The sequence below is a fragment of the Podarcis melisellensis genome, assembly GCF_964234715.1.
Source record: "Podarcis melisellensis genome assembly, chromosome: 9".
In the NCBI taxonomy this organism is placed as follows: Eukaryota; Metazoa; Chordata; class Lepidosauria; order Squamata; family Lacertidae; genus Podarcis; species Podarcis melisellensis.
In genome coordinates, this window is record NC_138541.1 from 43,258,950 (window position 1) to 43,276,032 (window position 17,083).

General features: G+C 43.3%; 1 protein-coding gene across 1 annotated transcript; it reads right to left on the reverse strand.

Moving 5' to 3' along the window:
* Positions 1-453: 453 nt before the first annotated feature.
* On the reverse strand, positions 454-17,023 carry TMEM192 (transmembrane protein 192). Its single transcript, XM_081926284.1, has 6 exons — positions 16,894-17,023; positions 12,192-12,341; positions 10,557-10,821; positions 8,392-8,526; positions 3,171-3,255; positions 454-2,622 (listed from the first exon to the last, which is right to left on the reverse strand). Exons 1-6 carry the CDS (start codon positions 16,957-16,959, stop codon positions 2,499-2,501), a joined length of 825 nt encoding a protein of 274 aa, XP_081782410.1. The 5' UTR covers positions 16,960-17,023; the 3' UTR covers positions 454-2,498.
* Positions 17,024-17,083: the final 60 nt, after the last annotated feature.

Sequence of the window (17,083 nt, forward strand, 5' to 3'; positions counted from 1 at the left end):
TATGAAAGCAAGTAGAACTCAATGTTGCTTTCCAACTTTTGGAATACAAAGTTTTCCCCATTATGCAAATACTATTCCAGGGGTCATCTTTCTAGCCAATAATTTCAGAATAAAGCATTTAGAGGACGCTACTTGATAAATGGGTTCAATGCAATTTAACAGGCTAAAAGAGTAGACCTGGCTGATGTCAACAGAAGATGTGATTTAACAACTGGGTTCTACGTGATATGCAATTTTGCACAGGTGCCCTAGGTTTGATATTCTAACACTGACTCAAGCCTTCAATTTAGTGTGACTTTCTAATGATTCTAGATACTTAGCTGTGACTTACCAGACTCAATGGCAAGAACAACACACCAGCAGGCATTTACGAAGACCTCCAGTCTCGAGTGCTGTACCCCAATGCAAGAGCACAATAATCTTTACCTTTAGCTAGCAGCAGACTAAAGTGAGTAGGGTTTGTTGCGTTTATTATTTCACATTTAGTACAAAACAGAGAATGAGTCACATACAAATCAGATCAAAACCTGAGTGTCCTTTTAAAAAAGGAAAAGTATACATATTTCTTCCTCCACTTCTTAATAAAATCCCAACTGTGTTTAAGGCACAGCTAACAAGGAAAGAACATGTCAAGTGTCAGAAGCAGCCAGTTGCAGTTTTTCTATACTGTCCCTTAAACAATACTATATACATCTCTCACTGAGCAGTGGATTAACAGTCTGTTTGCATGAAGTGTGACAGAATGGTATGCTATTGTTCTCTCTAAACTAGATCACAGCACATGCTCAGAAAATCCTCCTGTTTAAGTGTTTGTCTTTCTACAGAAATATTGACTAAGATATACAAAAAAACAACAGAAAACAAAAACCACCCAGCCTTTTTTTGGCAGCAAAGTGGCATAGCAGACAAATGACAGCTGTTTGTAGCTGGATGTGGAACTTAAAGGGGGAATGCGCCCAAACGAACAGTATCTACAGAGTTCAATCAAATACATTCAAAGCAGAGTTGAACCTATAAACACTTCTGTGAGCCACTTGGCTTCAGGGGGGGGAAATGCCGACATTTTCAAAGACAGCAGACACTGGATACTATCCTGTAAAGTGAAATATTTGAAGCAACGATCATGGCAGATTCAAACTGTATGTCAACATTGTAAGAAAAATGCTTTTGTTAGTTTACTTTTATCCATTTCTAAACTTCAGCGCCATGAAGCATGTGTGAATCACTGTGATGCAATTTGGGGGGGGGGGTCCTGTTTGTGTATATATCCCATATGAAGGATTAGATAAACAAATAGTTTTCCATGAGAAGAATTTAAGGACTGTTTTTAAGCAGGACACACCTTGGTGGCCAGGGAAGGGGGACATGTGATCTCCTGGATGTTGCTGGACTGAGGCTTCCATCATCCCTGATTGTTGACCATGATGGCTGGGGCTGAAGGAGCTGCAATCCAACAACATCAGGAGGGCAAGAGGTACTCAATTCTCCCTGAAATACGTTTACATGTAGCTTGTTAACATGCAGGTTCTTACATTATGCCCATACACTGTCCCCTTAATTATTCTCACTTATTTCCAGCTAGCAAGACAAGCAGAGGGGCATAAGCAGAAGGGATAACCGGTCTGCAAAAAGAAAAGGAAAAAGCTGGAGGCAGTGAACAACATATTTTCAGTATGCAACCATTTGCTGACAACAGGATACTGGCATTTATAACATGTGATAATGCAATACATGAACAAGCCAGAAGAAGTGGCTTCTCAGGCTGCCAGCCTCATCTTGCCATCCTTGTCTGGAGTGATGCTTGAAATGTCATCTATACAACTGCCTTGGGACTAGCTTCTGAATGCTTCACTTCTCTTTCCCACTTGTCTAAGTGTCGTCTCCATACCGCTTTGGATCAGTCCCTGAATTTACAGTGCTACTTGTCATCATGAGTGCACTTACATTGGTGAAAGTCTCCCGGAGTCAGTTGTGACACCCAGCAGCCTTTCCTATGGGATCTTGCCACTGCGAGGTCATCCATCGCAGCTGCAGTATAGAAACTAACAATCCTTAATTGATGGCCTTACCAATTACCAAATAAATGCACAGTATATTAATATTTTGATACTTGATACTCAGGTGTTTGCTTCATACTGGTTTGAAAAAAGATGGCATTCAAAACGACTAAAATCTTTGGAAATCTGCATCACTTTCAAATCAGAGAGTTGAAAGAACCAAACAGACAACTGATTGAGGTGTTTTTCCCCTGGTTACAGCTCTCTGTACAGGAGGAATTTTTTTTTGGGGGGGGGAATCTCAAAAATAAAAGTGTCCTTTAAAAACCAAGCAGCTTTAAGCACCAAGTCAGATGAGGTCCGACAGCTGCTCAGAACCAGGACTGGAAACCTGTCACTGCAAACTTGCGTAAGATGTGTTTGCTGCTGTCAGAGGACGAGTCAATATTCAAGTTAGTCCGCCATTTTTAACACTGTTTGGCCACTGTTTTCTGGCCACGGCTAGCCCCTGCCCTGCTGGGACGTTAAAGCCAGCATCTTCTGGCTCAGTAGAGCATTGTGTCGTTTAAGGTATTCTATCACATCTCCTTGTTTTTCAACCACTTCTTCCAAGCTTGAGGCTTCCCTAAAAGACAAATTCAAACCATGTTACTTACAGAGCATTATCATCTTCCATCTCAACCATGTGAAACTTAAGAAGGCAACAGCAACTCTTCCCCCTCCTGTTCCCAAAATGCATTTACATACTGATCTCAGATTTGTTTAGTTATACGATGCCTTTTGGGGAACAGACCACCCAAGGTGGAACACAGTTACCTTAACACAATGAATACAGAAATCTCAAATAATCAGAACAAAGGAGCAGCATTAACGCCTATTAAGAAGTCAAGTAAAACACACCGACTCTTAGTAAAATAACCCTTATGCTTTATGATGGCTTTGGACTAAAGACAAATATGTATTAAAAAGTTCTATATTTGGTGGAATATAGAAATCTCAAGATATGTCCAGCAATATTACTTATAGTTTCAGCTCCGTGTTAAATAAAGGAAGGCAGTTACACTACTTTGGTGGCTTAACAGATTTGACTGGTTCAACAGGTTATGTGTGCATTTATTTCTTGAACCTTCAATAACCACAGCCACTGCCAGCTGTCATACATCTATTTGGCACCAAGTGTGATTAGGATAAGCATACATCTGCTCTTCTTCTATGACATCAGGTCTTGGTTTTGCCCGGTTAAAGTTGCTTACCTTTACTGTAATTAGAAAAGGGGAAAGCTACAGTGTGTGCAGTCTGACACCGGAACTATAAATTGACAGTTCAGAAGACTTTTAAATACAGAACCATTTTAATTTCTAGAACAATGAGAGGGACCCTGTGGCCCTCCACCTGCTGCTGCATTATATTTCCCATCATTCCTGACCCCTGGACCATTCTGGCTGGAGCTGATGGAAGTCCCAACCACACCTGGAGGACCACAGGTTCTCCATTTCTGTTCTACCATTTGCTCCACCACAGAAGAAAAAGAAGATTGCTACAAGATGGGACTTTCCTTCTGGCTCCATTCCATACATGAACACAACACACTCCATGAGCCAGGTATAGCTAACCTGAGTTACAAACATGCAATATCCTACTTTCCCACATCTGGACCACAGCCAATGCATGTTGAGTGACCTGTGTTGTGTTCCTAGGTCTGCTTAGAGCACTGCCATTGTTGTTTTGATTTACATTCAATACAACAGGCCCCTGCCTAGGGAAGCTGACAATTGAGCACAGGGGGAAAAGAGGAAAAGGAAGAGAAGCAGAAAATAGGAGAAAGCAGGGAACGTGCAGATGAATATGTTACTTAGGCAGATTTACTACCCATAGCAAACCCATAAACAATGCTTGAGAGCTGAAGCCCAAGAGGGAAAAACTGATCATCTTTGCAATGAGTGTGACAGTGTGAAATGGCATGTTTTATACCACTTTCAGCCAGTTACGAAAAAATAACCGGCGGCTTAATTTTACAGACCAGTTAATGTGGTTTGGCGAGTCCCCTTCAACCGCCCCTAATCGGAATGCTTAAATTCATCTGATCTCTTTGGCAAAAGATGGTGGAGGAAGTTCCTTTTTAAGAGAGTTCCTCTGTCAACACAATGCTTCATTCTCATCTACTCAGTCAGCATCTCCTTTTGAATAGGAACTTTCTTCTTCTCTCCCCCCTCCTATCTCCCCCCATAGAATTACTATACTAGACCACCTGTTGTGTACAAGCAGGTTGCATGACTGATCAGAGGAATAACCAAGGCAGATGTGTCAGCAAGCTGTAAAGTAATCAGCTGAGTTTGGCTCTCAACAACATCAGAATTCAGCTATTCATGACCGGATCAGATTACCCCAGCACATGCATTCCAGGACATTTAAGGCAATTGTAACCCAACAGGTGTCCTGAAGGGTTCAGATATACAACTACTTCATTCTGGAAGGTTGGTGGTAAAATAAAGATCAAGAAAAGATAAGAAAGTTGATGATTCTCTAAAAGAAATTGAATTTTCAGGCAAGGGTGTCATTGCTCATGTAGCTCAAAGCAGGGGCATCAACACACAAGAGGTTCAGAGGATGTCAAGGTTAAGAGAAGAAAAATAAAGTCTTTAGAAAACACCTATAGGGGCAAGGCCCACAAAATGGTCAGATAAGGATCAAGGGCAACCAATGGCCACAGAATGCTCACTGAATGTGTGCAGTGGTGTGCGAATAAAAAAGACAGGAAGGGGAAATGAAGCGACACAAACCCTGAGCAAAAGGACTGCAACATTTTGTTGTAGGTTCCACTTGTGACCTCTAACACAGGTCCCACCACTCTAATTAGGTCCAACATGGGTCCCAATTTGGCCATTTTCTCCAAACCATGCCCAGCTGCCCCATTCCTGACTTTATACATGATGTCAGGCAAGAAGCAAGTGTATGGACATGGCTACAAAGGAATTCCTGGGAGCTCGAAGTAAATTCTTGACTGTTCTTTTGCAAGTGGAGCATGCCAACAGCCCAATGGGAAGGAGTCGAGGGAGCTCACTGTCAGCAAATCCCATCTCATCCATTTGTAGGTGAATTTTGAATAGAGGTTCCCAGGGCCACTTTCACAATGGGCAAAGGCAAAAGACACATGACAAAGAAATAGCAGAGTTGTTATGTGCCTTCAGAAAAACAACAACTTCATTTCCCCAGCTAGATCTACTTTCATGTGTGCATCTAATGCAGGCATAGGCAAACTCGGCCCTCCAGATGTTTTGGGACTACAACTCCCATCATCCCGGACCACTCGTCCTGTTAGCTAGGGATGATGGGAGTTGTACTCTCAAAACATCTGGAGGGCTGAGTTTGAGGGTGCTTGATCTAATGGAACCTGGTTTACACAAATTAAATCCTCGTTTAATTAGCAGGATGTGTACACGCTCCATACATCTCCATGCAGTCCCCTAACGCACCCTTTGTGCAAACTGGACAGTATACCAAGCCACTGCAGTTAGCTATAGCTTCTTGTCACGTGAGAACCAGGTACAACAAGCAAGGAAGCAAAAGCTAACTTTAAACCATGACTTACACATGCTGGCTTCGACACATAAGCCAGTGCCCACCACCACTCAAGCTACACCTCTGAAACACCCACCCGCATTGTATATTTTAATCTGCAAATGCAAGTACACTAAGTAAAGGTTATGTGCTATTTAAACATTAAAAGAGAGTGCCTTGGATAGTTTTTATAGGAGGCAAAAAAGAGAACTAATTAAAGGGTCAAACAACCCAGGGCTGTCTAATTCCCAGGGTTTCCTTGTGCATGCAGAAGAAAGCGCAGAGGATGTGTGCACAAAGTGTGGATGTGCGCTGTTTTATTAAGACAGGATTTAATCATCCAGATGTGGCCGCTATCTGCGGCCATCACATGTAAATTGTGGTTTTGGAAGCCCGTTAACTTTGTGCTTGGACTGTGACATCACACTGAGCCTGCATCTGTGTGGAGTCTCAGAGGGGCTCCGAAAGCAGCAAGGCCAGCACAGAACCATCATACGAATTCTTCTCTCTTTAAAAACATGAAGAGCTCACTCCTTTAATGTAGGAGCTGACAGATCAATTATTTACACCCAAGAGCTGCTCTGCTGGCACGGTCGAAAGTCAATGCAGTCTCCCTGGCTTCCCTCTTAAATCAGCAGCACTGCCACCGTTTCCTCTCTGCAATATTTTACAACGCATCACGATTCCCTCTTGCCTTACTGCTAACGCTGTGAAGTTTGGCAGCTTTAACTTCTGTCTTCCTAAAGGAGGGAGGAGACTCAAGAACTGCATTGCCCTGCAGGTGACATCAGGCTGCAGTCCAGACCTCAAGTTCTGTCAATTGTGCTGGCACTTTTCAGAAGCAGGGTCTTGCCTCCTTCCACGGCTGCCATACGTACAAAAATGAAGAGCCTTGCACTACATGGGCAGAGACGCAGCTGCCTATCAGTGCCAGGCAAGAAACCCCTCAAAACAGCTGCTCCTCCACAAAGATGGCTCTCACTGCCAAGCGAGAGATTTCTAGATCAACAGCTGCATTTTGTGTGTCCTCTCTTCTACACTATTAACTGCCCAAAACCCTTGGGATAGGACAGTGTAGGAGCTTAAACAACGTCTTAGCGTTGGGCAAAGAACTCTATCCCTCCATCTGGGAATTTTGGATCAATACAATAGAATGAAGTTAGAAACGCTTGAATGCATTTCAGCTTCTTTGCATTTATCTAACGTCAAGTAGTTATGCACATTGTTAAAAATACACACTTTATCGACAGAATAAGGTTGTACAAACTTGAATCTGATAATAGGTCAGTCGGTAGAGCCTGAGACTCTTAATCTCAGGGTCGTGGGTTCAAGCCCCACATTGGGCAAAAGATTCATACATTACAAGGGGTTGGATTAGACGACCTTTGGGGTCCCTTCCAACTCTCCAATTCTATTTTTCTAAGCCATAGAGTTGATGCTTTTGAATTATGGTGCTGGAGGAGACTCTTGAGAGTCCCATGGACTGCAAGAAGATCAAACGTATCCATTCTTAAGGAAATCAGCCCTGAGTGCTCACTGGAAGGACAGATCGTGAAGCTGAGGCTCCAATACTTTGGCCACCTCATGAGAAGAGAAGACTCCCTGGAAAAGACCCTGATGTTGGGAAAGATGGAAGGCACAAGGAGAAGGGGATGACAGAGGACGAGATGGTTGGATAGTGTTCTCGAAGCTACAAACATGAGTCTGACCAAACTGCGGGAGGCAGTGGAAGACAGGAATGCCTGGCGGGCTCTGGTCCATGGGGTCACGAAGAGTCGGACACGACTAAACAACAACAAGCCATATTGGGATGACCCTATCAAGACTTTATAAAGCAATGTATGAACAAGCTTCATTCTTCCACATGGAGCCATTTTCCTTCTCCCCTTGCACAAGTGAGCTGGGAAGTCTCAGTTCACTGCTGTTTTCTGTTACGTTTAAACCAGTAAACTGTGGTCAAAATCCGTATTAGGGCAGCCCTTTTATTACGCAAACCAAAATGTCACAATTAATTATTTTTTTTAATTGGATTTTATATCCCCTTTATCACTACCCAAAGGAGTCTCAAAGCGGCTAACATTCTCCTTTCCCTTCCTCCCCCACAACAAACACTCTGTGAGGTGAGTGAGGCTGAGAGACTTCAGAGAAATATGACTAGCCCAAGGTCACCAACAGCTGCATGTGGAGGAGCAGAGACGTGAACCTGGTTCACCAGATTACGAGTCTGCCGCTCTTAACCACTACACCACACTGGCTCTCACATAGTGCACATTTTTCAGTTCCCCAGAACTTATCAGTGTAGATGGGCAATCAAAGCAAGGAGGAAATGAATGAAAAAAAATGTGGCTGGCAGGGAAGCCACTGAGTTGGCATTTGCCAAGAATTTCAAGATGAAATGTGGGAGGCAGTAACATACAAACGTATACCATGCAGGTTTTAGGCTGCTGGGAAGGAGAATCTGACAATGGCCAATTCTGCTTCCACGGAAATGTAAAATCCAGCTGTTCCCCAGGTCTTGGCCAAAACACAGATTTCTCGATAGGGCAAAAACAGAGAGAGAGAGAGAAACTAGGCAGATTAAGACTCCCCAGCTTGTTTGGTTACTAACATAAAGGCAGGATTGAAGCAGCTGCATATGAGTGCACAAGGCCCATTCTTGTATTGCCTTATTAAGCCAAGATACAACCATCTAAGCCATCAGATTATTAACTCTTAGCAGGCCCCTTGGGTCAAGCTAATCTTAGCAATGAATCTGAAGAAAAATAAAGAGGTGATTCTGTGACCTAGTGGCCAGTCTAATTGGCTTATACACACAAGGCAATCCTGCTGCTCTTACCTGTGTAGACAACCACACATATCAACGAACATAGTAGTTCCACGCTCAAGATTCCCAGGATGAAGCAGAGATACATTTTATTGTGATCAGGGAAGGAATGTTGCGCTGACAAGATCAGCAGTAAAGCTATATTACCTATTAAAAGACACAGATGAGACATGTTAAGAAACCCAGCCGTCTAAATAGCTTCCAGAAGTGGCTCAATATAACCCCCAAATACATAAACCAGCATTAACTTTGAACCAATAGTCATACCCAGCTGACTCTCTTGGTCATGAGTGAAAACAGGCACTGAGCACATTCTCAACCATGCACAGTCTCACTTAGATGGCCAGTGGCTTTGCTATAGGATAAGAACAGACCCTTGTGATTATTTCAGCTGCACTTTTCAGTTTTCTGTTCAAGCTAAATGGCATGGAAGATGCTTCCAAGTTGTCTCTAGCAAATGTATATTCAACTGCATGCAAGAAGATGCAGAGTTTGAACTTAAGATAAAATGTTTTACAGTACGTATGGCTGAGGATTACTAAGAACACATCTGAAGTACCAGTTACGTTTATCCATTGGACTAGATTTCGCCAACCTGATGCCTTCCAGTTGGGAATTGCAGCTGAGAACATATGACTGACAGTAAGATGCTGATGTCTGTATTAGACTGTTCCCTTCCTTTTCCCCTTCTCTGAACACACCTATGATCAGAGATCCTTACCCACCTCACCACCCGTGCACCATGTTTGACAGGCCAAGTCCCGCACACATCAGGGGCCCCAGTTTCCTTTGGAATTAAATTGCATGGACAAAGGAACAGTTAATCAGCTGGTCTGCTGTATTAGCAAAGCTCCCATCAAGATGGGTGTTTGAATTGTGGCCTTGCAGGAGCCTCTGATTATGGTGACCGCAAAACTCACTTTCAAGCAAGTCGTGTCTTTACCTACCCCCTATCAGGTGTGGGCACATGCATGTGGCTTGGCTGAAGTGACCTCACAGGTCAAATGGTGAGGGCTTGGGAAGCCTGGAGAGCCAGTGGTTTCCCACTACTACACTGCTGAAGTCACTAAGGATTACTGTTTCGACCTCACATTTTGCCCTCAAGTTTTCACAGACATGTTCTAAAGTTTTTCAGCCACACAGTGCTTCAAGCGCGAATCATTACTGCATACTGCAAGAAAAGCTATTGTCCTTACAACCAACACTATCTAGCCCAAAGCTACTTATACAGTGTGAGTTTTCATATTAAATCTCCAGAGCTCCACCTAGTGGCCACGTCTTAACACTGCAGCCATACTGTGCCCAACTTGATAAATAGAGCTGCTTTCTTTTGTGCAGTTTGCCCTACTTAAGTATTAAAGCCCACAGTTTTCAGTCAATATGCAGGCACTTGCGTCCCCACTCTGGTTGTTACAAAAACAATGGGTGTATGGAAAATTCATTAATCTGTTAACTGAACATTTCTTGCATCAGTAGACAGAGAAGGAAAATAACAAGAGCCCAACATTTCAATTTGAGCAAAAGGCTTTTGAGCAAGGACTGGTTTCTTCATGAGTTACTCATTATTCAGTTCCTATCTGAGATTATAGAGGGCATGATAGCGCTCTTCAAATATTTGCTTCTTAGAGGAAGAAAGTGACTTATTATTATTATTATTATTATTATTATTATTATTATCATCATCCTACAGGGCTCAGATTCCTACCACACCGCCATCTACTGTGATCAGGGTAGAAGCTAAAGTACCCACTCTTTCCTTGATCTATAGAGCCAGTGCCCCCCTTTGAGCTAACTGCAGTAAGGAATAACCTGGACATTATTAGGACAGTATGGCACATTTTGTCACAATGTACTAGTCAATTCCTGATAGCTATTGGAGCAAAACTCCTCAAATGGCCATTTTTTGGCAGTTATGGTACCTGCAGTTGAGCTATTAGAGGAGAGATGTGGCATACATTAAGAAACAAAGTGGACTGAATGCATTACGAAAATTACTGATAAATCTTGGCTTACCTTGAAGGCTTCATCTTGTCCAAGTCGGACCAAATACTAGAAAGATGTAGCGAAAGCTAGAACTGCACTGTTGTCATGACCATGTGAGATGCTTCATGCATATAGAAGAATTCATATTTACAAACAAGAGATTGACAAGAGTGAGTGAATAGGTTCAGGCTCACCTGTAGACTGAATCAGGAGTGGAAATCTCTTAAGATGCCTTGTGGCTCTGTAGATCTGGAGGTAGCCTTTTCTTCTGACCTTGCTATGGTGGAAGTGAATGTACCGTTCGAGAAACAGATACAGGATCCAGAGAATTACTTTGGCAGTAACTATAACAGTTTGCACTTTAAGTGGGTAAGTGTAATGCTGAGGACACATATCTCCACTTGCATCAGGGTAAGAGCAGAATATCCCTGCCAGAAAAGCCAAAACAACAAAAGCAACCTAAGAAAAAAGAAAGAAAGTTATTTCAAATGCTCATCATCAAAGTCAAACACATCAAAGCCTGGCAGGTTTGCTCTAACTTTATTTTACAGATTCATTACCATTTTCTATTGCTGATATGGCATCATTAGCCCATAGTATGTTCTTAAGCTTTCCCACTAGGAAGGAAAAATATAAGCCAACCTCCATCCTATTAGAATAATAGAACTGTAGAGGTGCAAGGGACCAGAAGGGTCATCTTGGCCAACCCCCTGCAACACAGGAATCTTATGCCCAACGCGAGGCTCAAACCCACAATCCTGAGATTAAGAGTCTCATGCTCAGCTGACTGAGCTATCCCAGTACTGACACGGTAATGATGGGAAGTGGCACATGCACATGCCAGTGAGCTCAGCCTTCTCCCCAAAGGAATCTCTGGGGCAGGTAAACAGTGGCCAGTGGAAGGCAATGACCCCCAACCTGAGCAGGACAGCACAGAAATGAAGCTGCCCATTTTGTTATCACCAACTCTGATTGCAAGTACTTTAATCCGAGTGGGAGCTACCTGGCCATTACAGCTGCTGGTGGTTGTGCATTATCCCAGTTCTCCACAGGAACAGTTCCTATCTCCTCTTGCTTTTGCCACCAAGACAGCTTTGACTGTTTCTAGGGGAGGACTTTTGATTGCATAGCTCTCTCCAGCAGGATTTTTTTTTTTTACGGGTGTTGGGAAAGTGGTTCTTAACAAAGCAGTATTATTGTGCTTATGAAGTCCCAGTAAACAGAAACACACACCTGCTTTGGGGCATCTCCATTTCACTTTTCTGCTGATCAGCATGATGCCACCAAGTTTGGTACTGGAAGGCAGGGCTATAAAAGCTTGATTCTCACTGACCAGGGTCACCAAGGGCAGGGAGAAGGATGGCATCAGTTGTCTGCTTGCCTCTCAAGCCAACAAAACTCTAGGGATGAAGGTTGGGCAGTAACAGCTTTCCCCAACTTGCTGCCCGCAAGGTATTTTGAGATTTCATCCATGCCTTAGTGCTTTCTAATTTCCAGGTGCATCGGTTTGGTTTGTCATCCCACTTGCTCTGCATGCTGCCACCCTCTGGCCTTAAAGAGTAGGGACAGACAGAACATGCGACCACAACAGCACACTTCTGGAAAAGGGCTCACAGGAAACAGACTGGGCTGACCCTTCCACCTTTTAAGTGGCCAAGGACGAGAGCCATGTCACACTTGTCTGCTGGGGAAAGAGCTACTCTAGTGGCTGCGCAGGAGATGCCTGAGGAAGAGGCCACAGCTGCTACTCGCTCACTCAACTTAAGGCCTGGTGGCAAACTGCACCTCTGCATCATTGAATTTATCCAAATAACTCATCGGCAACTTACATGCATGAGCAGCAATACATTGGCAATGCCGACTGTAGGTATGGCGTGGAACCTTGGACACATCCTGGAATGCAATGCATGAGGTGGAAGGAGCGGTGCATCAAGCAAAGGGTCGTCATCCATGCTCTGCGTTATCTCTGAAACAGATCCCTGAAAGAGATTTAGCAACATAGCGTTCAAAACAGAAAACCAAGAGAAGTTTAACAATTGTGAGACAGTTCGATCATCTACTTTGCAGACATGCTTTTTTTTAAAAGCTTACACAGGTAAGCTACATCAGCAAGCATGATTTTTAAATCTTTTCAGCACCATCCTATATATGTTTAATTGGAAGAATACTCAACGGGAACTGGAACTGTACTCCGTGAGATTTACTTCCATGTACAGGTCTGTTTTTGGAAGAGTGTGGTCTGTTTTTGTAAACCAGTTCTTAAAGAACTGGGGTTGACCAATGTGAAATTGTCCCAATACTGTAAATTGAAGGTAAGCAATATTGCCTGAACTGGCAACAAATATTGCCCACACTAGTTTAGCACAAGCACCAATGCAGTTTTCCACGTGAATATGAACTTGCTTAAACTAATTTATGGTTTTCAATGTGTTCATCTACATTTAAGGTTTTAAATAGGAACTTAAGGAGAACTAGAAAAGCTCAATGAGATAAAAGTGATGCCTATGAGATCATTTATCTAACATAAACCATTGAGGGGGTTTTTTGCATAAATTTTAAGAAATAACATCACACATAATCACAGGATAATTGCCCAACTCATTTTTCCTGTCCTACACAAGCATTTTTGGCATTGTCCTGCCAGAATGGAAAACTACTTCAGTTTTAGTAAAAAGAATTCAGTTTTAGTAAAAAGGAATGAGAAAAGCATGTGATCTAGTTTAGTCCTTGAAAAATTCAAGCAAGTTTACTTTAGAAGGCATCACTTGAGCTCTTTTATTGTTCCCAGAGACAGCTCAATCTTATCTAAATGAGCACAGAAGTCAACATTTACCTTAATGGGTAACCAACCCCATGCAAGTTTGGGACCACATGTAAAATAGTCTCCTTGCACTTCAGACTTGTTTTAAACGTTGAAACTGCTCATATTTGGAAGATAAAAATATTTCCTAATAATTCAGTTTAAATGCCCACTTTCAAATTTCAGAAGCTCCAATGTATGATCACTGTGATCCTCAGGTTTTGAAGATATAATGCACTAAAGGCGGCAAAAATCACTGTACAATTTTGGAAAGCTAGCCAGCACTTAATTTAGCATTTTAAAAATATGATTAAACTCCTGTCTAGTCAATGCAGGTACCCCAATATTTATTTGGAGCTGTATATGCATTGCACGTACAGCTGCCATATTACACGAGGAACACTACCATGTAGCTTCAGTCCTGTGTGAAGTGTTGCAGAGTGGAGTGCTCCGGTCAGCCAGCCAATGCACAGCACACCCACCAACAGCCAGAAGTGCATACACCCAGTGTTCTCAATGGGCTGTTCTGAGGGTTCTCCCTTAGGGTTCCTGCTTTAGGAAGCCACAGGGCTCTGCCAACCCAGACAATAACCTTCTTGGCCTCACTGCGAGAGGCCAAGTTACAGGGAGCCAGGCAGAGGGCCTTCTCGGTAGTGGCACCCGTCCTGTGGAACACCCTCCCATCAGTTGTCAAAGCGATAAATATCTACCTGACATTCAGAAGACATCTGAAGGCAGCCCTGTTCAGGGAAGTTTTTAATATGTGACATTTTAGTGTATCTTTCATCTTTGTTGGAAGCCGCCCAGAGTGGCTGGGGAAACCCAGCCAGATGGGCGGGGTACAAATAATAAATTATTATTATTATTATTGGGCATGGATACCATGTGGGCTACATAAGCTGCAACATTCATACCTTAACATCAGAAATAGAGATCCCAATAGTAACTGTAGAAGGCTCAATAGTCATGTCTGCTTAACAGAACACCAAGAATGATATTCAACTAAGTCTTACTTTGAGTAGACTCACTTAAATTAATGGATCTAACTTCTATAATTAATTTCAACAGGTCTACTCTGAGTAAAACTTAGTTGAATATCACCCAAACAAATTTACTTAAGACACTTCTAATTTGCTCTTCAACAAATGGAGTAAAAAAGTTTTGTATTCTTTACTTTAAAAAAACAGCCCTCCTTGGGCTCTAGAGAGATAGGTGGATGCCCCAAAATGTAAGATAGTTTTATATTTCCTAATCAAACTTCATTTCAACATAATACTGCAGTTTTCCACCAAGTTCTTTTTAAGGGTACAGAGCATGGTTCCTCCAACAACCACCAGTTTTAAAATGATTGGTCTTCTTTAGGAGCCTCAGAATCCCACCTTCCGCAAACTCAAGAGGCAGCCATTACAACAAACAGAACTCTGCAATGCAAACACATTTTTAGCTTTGCTTTGAACATTTAAACCCAAAATAAAAGATATATTTGTAACATTGCTGAAAATTGCTTCCAGCATTTTTACCATTAGCTGTAAATAAAATTTGCTCCCCCAAGTTCTACAGTTTAAATACAACAGATAACAGGGTCATTTATATCTAAAAAATAATAATTCCAGTCTAACACAGGACCTTTATGTTAACCCGATTGAATGTTTTCCCCTCAGCTTTTCTAAAGGGCAGATATTTAAACATCCCCAGAAATGATGGACATTGCTTTGAATGTGCTGGACCCTGTAGAACATATTCTTTTCTACAGTCCATTGTACAAACAGCTATGCAAATGCGTGCTGTCCCCATTTTGAGGTAGTCTAACATCGCAGGACAATGAAAATATCAGATTCTATCTGTCTGACATTAACCTGGACGTAACTGCAAAGGTGGCCGAGTTTGGTCAATAGTCTCTCAAAGTGGCGAATAGCACTATTTAGTGGGAAAAAATCCCAATGAAAATCCACATTATATATTTTACATGGCTGTTTATGTATGGATGTTTTATGGGTGTTTTATGATGGCCTATGCTTGCAATGTCTAATACAGTGGTACCTCGGGTTAAGAACTTAATTCGTTCTGGAGGTCCGTTCTTAACCTGAAACTGTTCTTAACCTGAAGCATCACTTTAGCTAATGGGGCCTCCCACTGCCGCCACGTGATTTCTATTCCCATCCTGAAGTCAAGTTCTTAACCCGAGGTACTATATCTGGGTTAGCAGAGTCTGTAACCTGAAGCATCTGTAACCTGAGGTACCACTGTAAATGTTTGGCAAAGTAAGTATGAATGTCTGTCTACAATATTTTAGAATAGAGCGAAATATTTGCAAACACTTCCTCTTTTCCACCCCTACTACAGGTATTCTGGTGTCTGTTTCTAACTGTGGCCCAGTAACTGCATGACCGTCACAAGACTTGAAGACCTTTATGCTGACAGGCCTATACAGTTGTCTAATATGTCCCCTGATTGCTTTTAAATGTTTATATGTTTATACACCACCCTCATGTTTTGCAAAACAGAATAAAAATACCTTTATTTAAAAAAAACCAAAATAACCACAGATACTTCTCAACTCAGGAGCCGATTCTACTGTTAGGATCAACACCCCTTTACTAGATTTCCCAATAGTTTACCTGTTGCAGAGTCCTTCCCTTACATTCAGAGAACTGACAAGCTTAAACAAAGCTTAAGTACATTCTTCATTGCCATTAGAGCCCTAAATGTCTTAGGACCCAAATTCTTGAAGACATGTGGGCAATAAATTTTATAATTAAAGCCCCAAAGCAAGAAGTTCACAGAATAGAAGCATAGGAGTGAAATAGCCATATTTTGGGGCTGCTGTGCTGGAATTCAATGAGCTTTTCAAGTAACTGGCAGACGTTATGAAAAGATGCACTTCCAAATGGACAGTAAACAGGCAGGACTCAATGGCTTTCAGGAGTTTTAACATGACTTTTTCTTAACCATCGTTTCCCTCACAATCAAAACAGTTTCCACACCTGGAAGCAGGAACTGAGGTTTTCTTTTTTCTTTTCTTTTTTGAGGAACTGAGGTTTTCAAGGCAAAAGCAAGCGTGTGATAGAAATCTCTGCGGTGGCGTCTATAAACGTCCACGCCTTCTGTGCCCAGCAGCTGCGGTGTAGCAGCTTCAGTGCTGGTCTAACACCTGGGAGACCAGGGTGCAAACCCCCACTCAGCCACGAAGCTCCCGGGGAGACCTTGGGCCAGACACTGCCTCTCGGTCCAAACCTACCTCGCGGGGTTGTGGGGGGGGGATTAAACTGAGGAGCAGAACCACTAATATACCACCTTCTATCCGCTGGGGAGGGGGCGGCGGATACAAATGCAATAAAAGCACACTGTGGCGCAGTGGGCCAGTGCATCTGGCTGCGAGGCAGAAGGTCGGCGGTTCGAGCCCACCCAGGGACGGCTGTGAGCAGGATTCCTACATTGCACAGGGTTGGGTTGGATAACCCTTGGGGTCCCTCTCCCAACGCTGCAATTCGACGACTCTCCGTTCAAGGGAAGAACCGTGTGCCCTCAGAACTCTTGGAAGCGCTCCGTTTTCGGGGATACTGGAGCAGCCACGGGGCTCAAAGATTCAGACGCCCTCCCGAGTCACGCGCCCTGCGATTCAGACGCCCTCCCGAGTCACGCGCCCTCCCGACACGCTCCACCCCAAAGCCGCCTCTCCCCTTCCCCTGTGCAGCCCGCGGAGCAGGACCCCCAAGCGGCTGGCGACTCACGTTATCCAGCTGCTGCCGCGGCTGCTGCTGCTGCTGCCGCCCAGCCCCACTCGACACGCCGACCATCTTCTCCGCAGCTGCTTCCGGCCCCGACGCGCTCCACGCCCGTCTCCCGCGCGGCGCTGTCAGGTGTAGCGGACGCCCCGCCCTCCCGTGCCCTCACGCAGCGCTGCTTCCGCCCAAACCTCCG

Bases quoted from the DNA above. Each gene is read 5' to 3' on its own strand.
- TMEM192 (XM_081926284.1), bottom strand. From the start codon at position 16,959: ATGGTCGGCGTGTCGAGTGGGGCTGGGCGGCAGCAGCAGCAGCAGCCG. The intron at 8,527-10,556 runs GTGAGCCTGAAC...GTCTTTTAATAG, and splicing joins ACTCCTGATTCAGTCTACAG to GTAATATAGCTTTACTGCTG. The intron at 2,623-3,170 runs GTGCCAAATAGA...TTTGTCTTTTAG, and splicing joins GCTTATCCTAATCACACTTG to GGAAGCCTCAAGCTTGGAAG.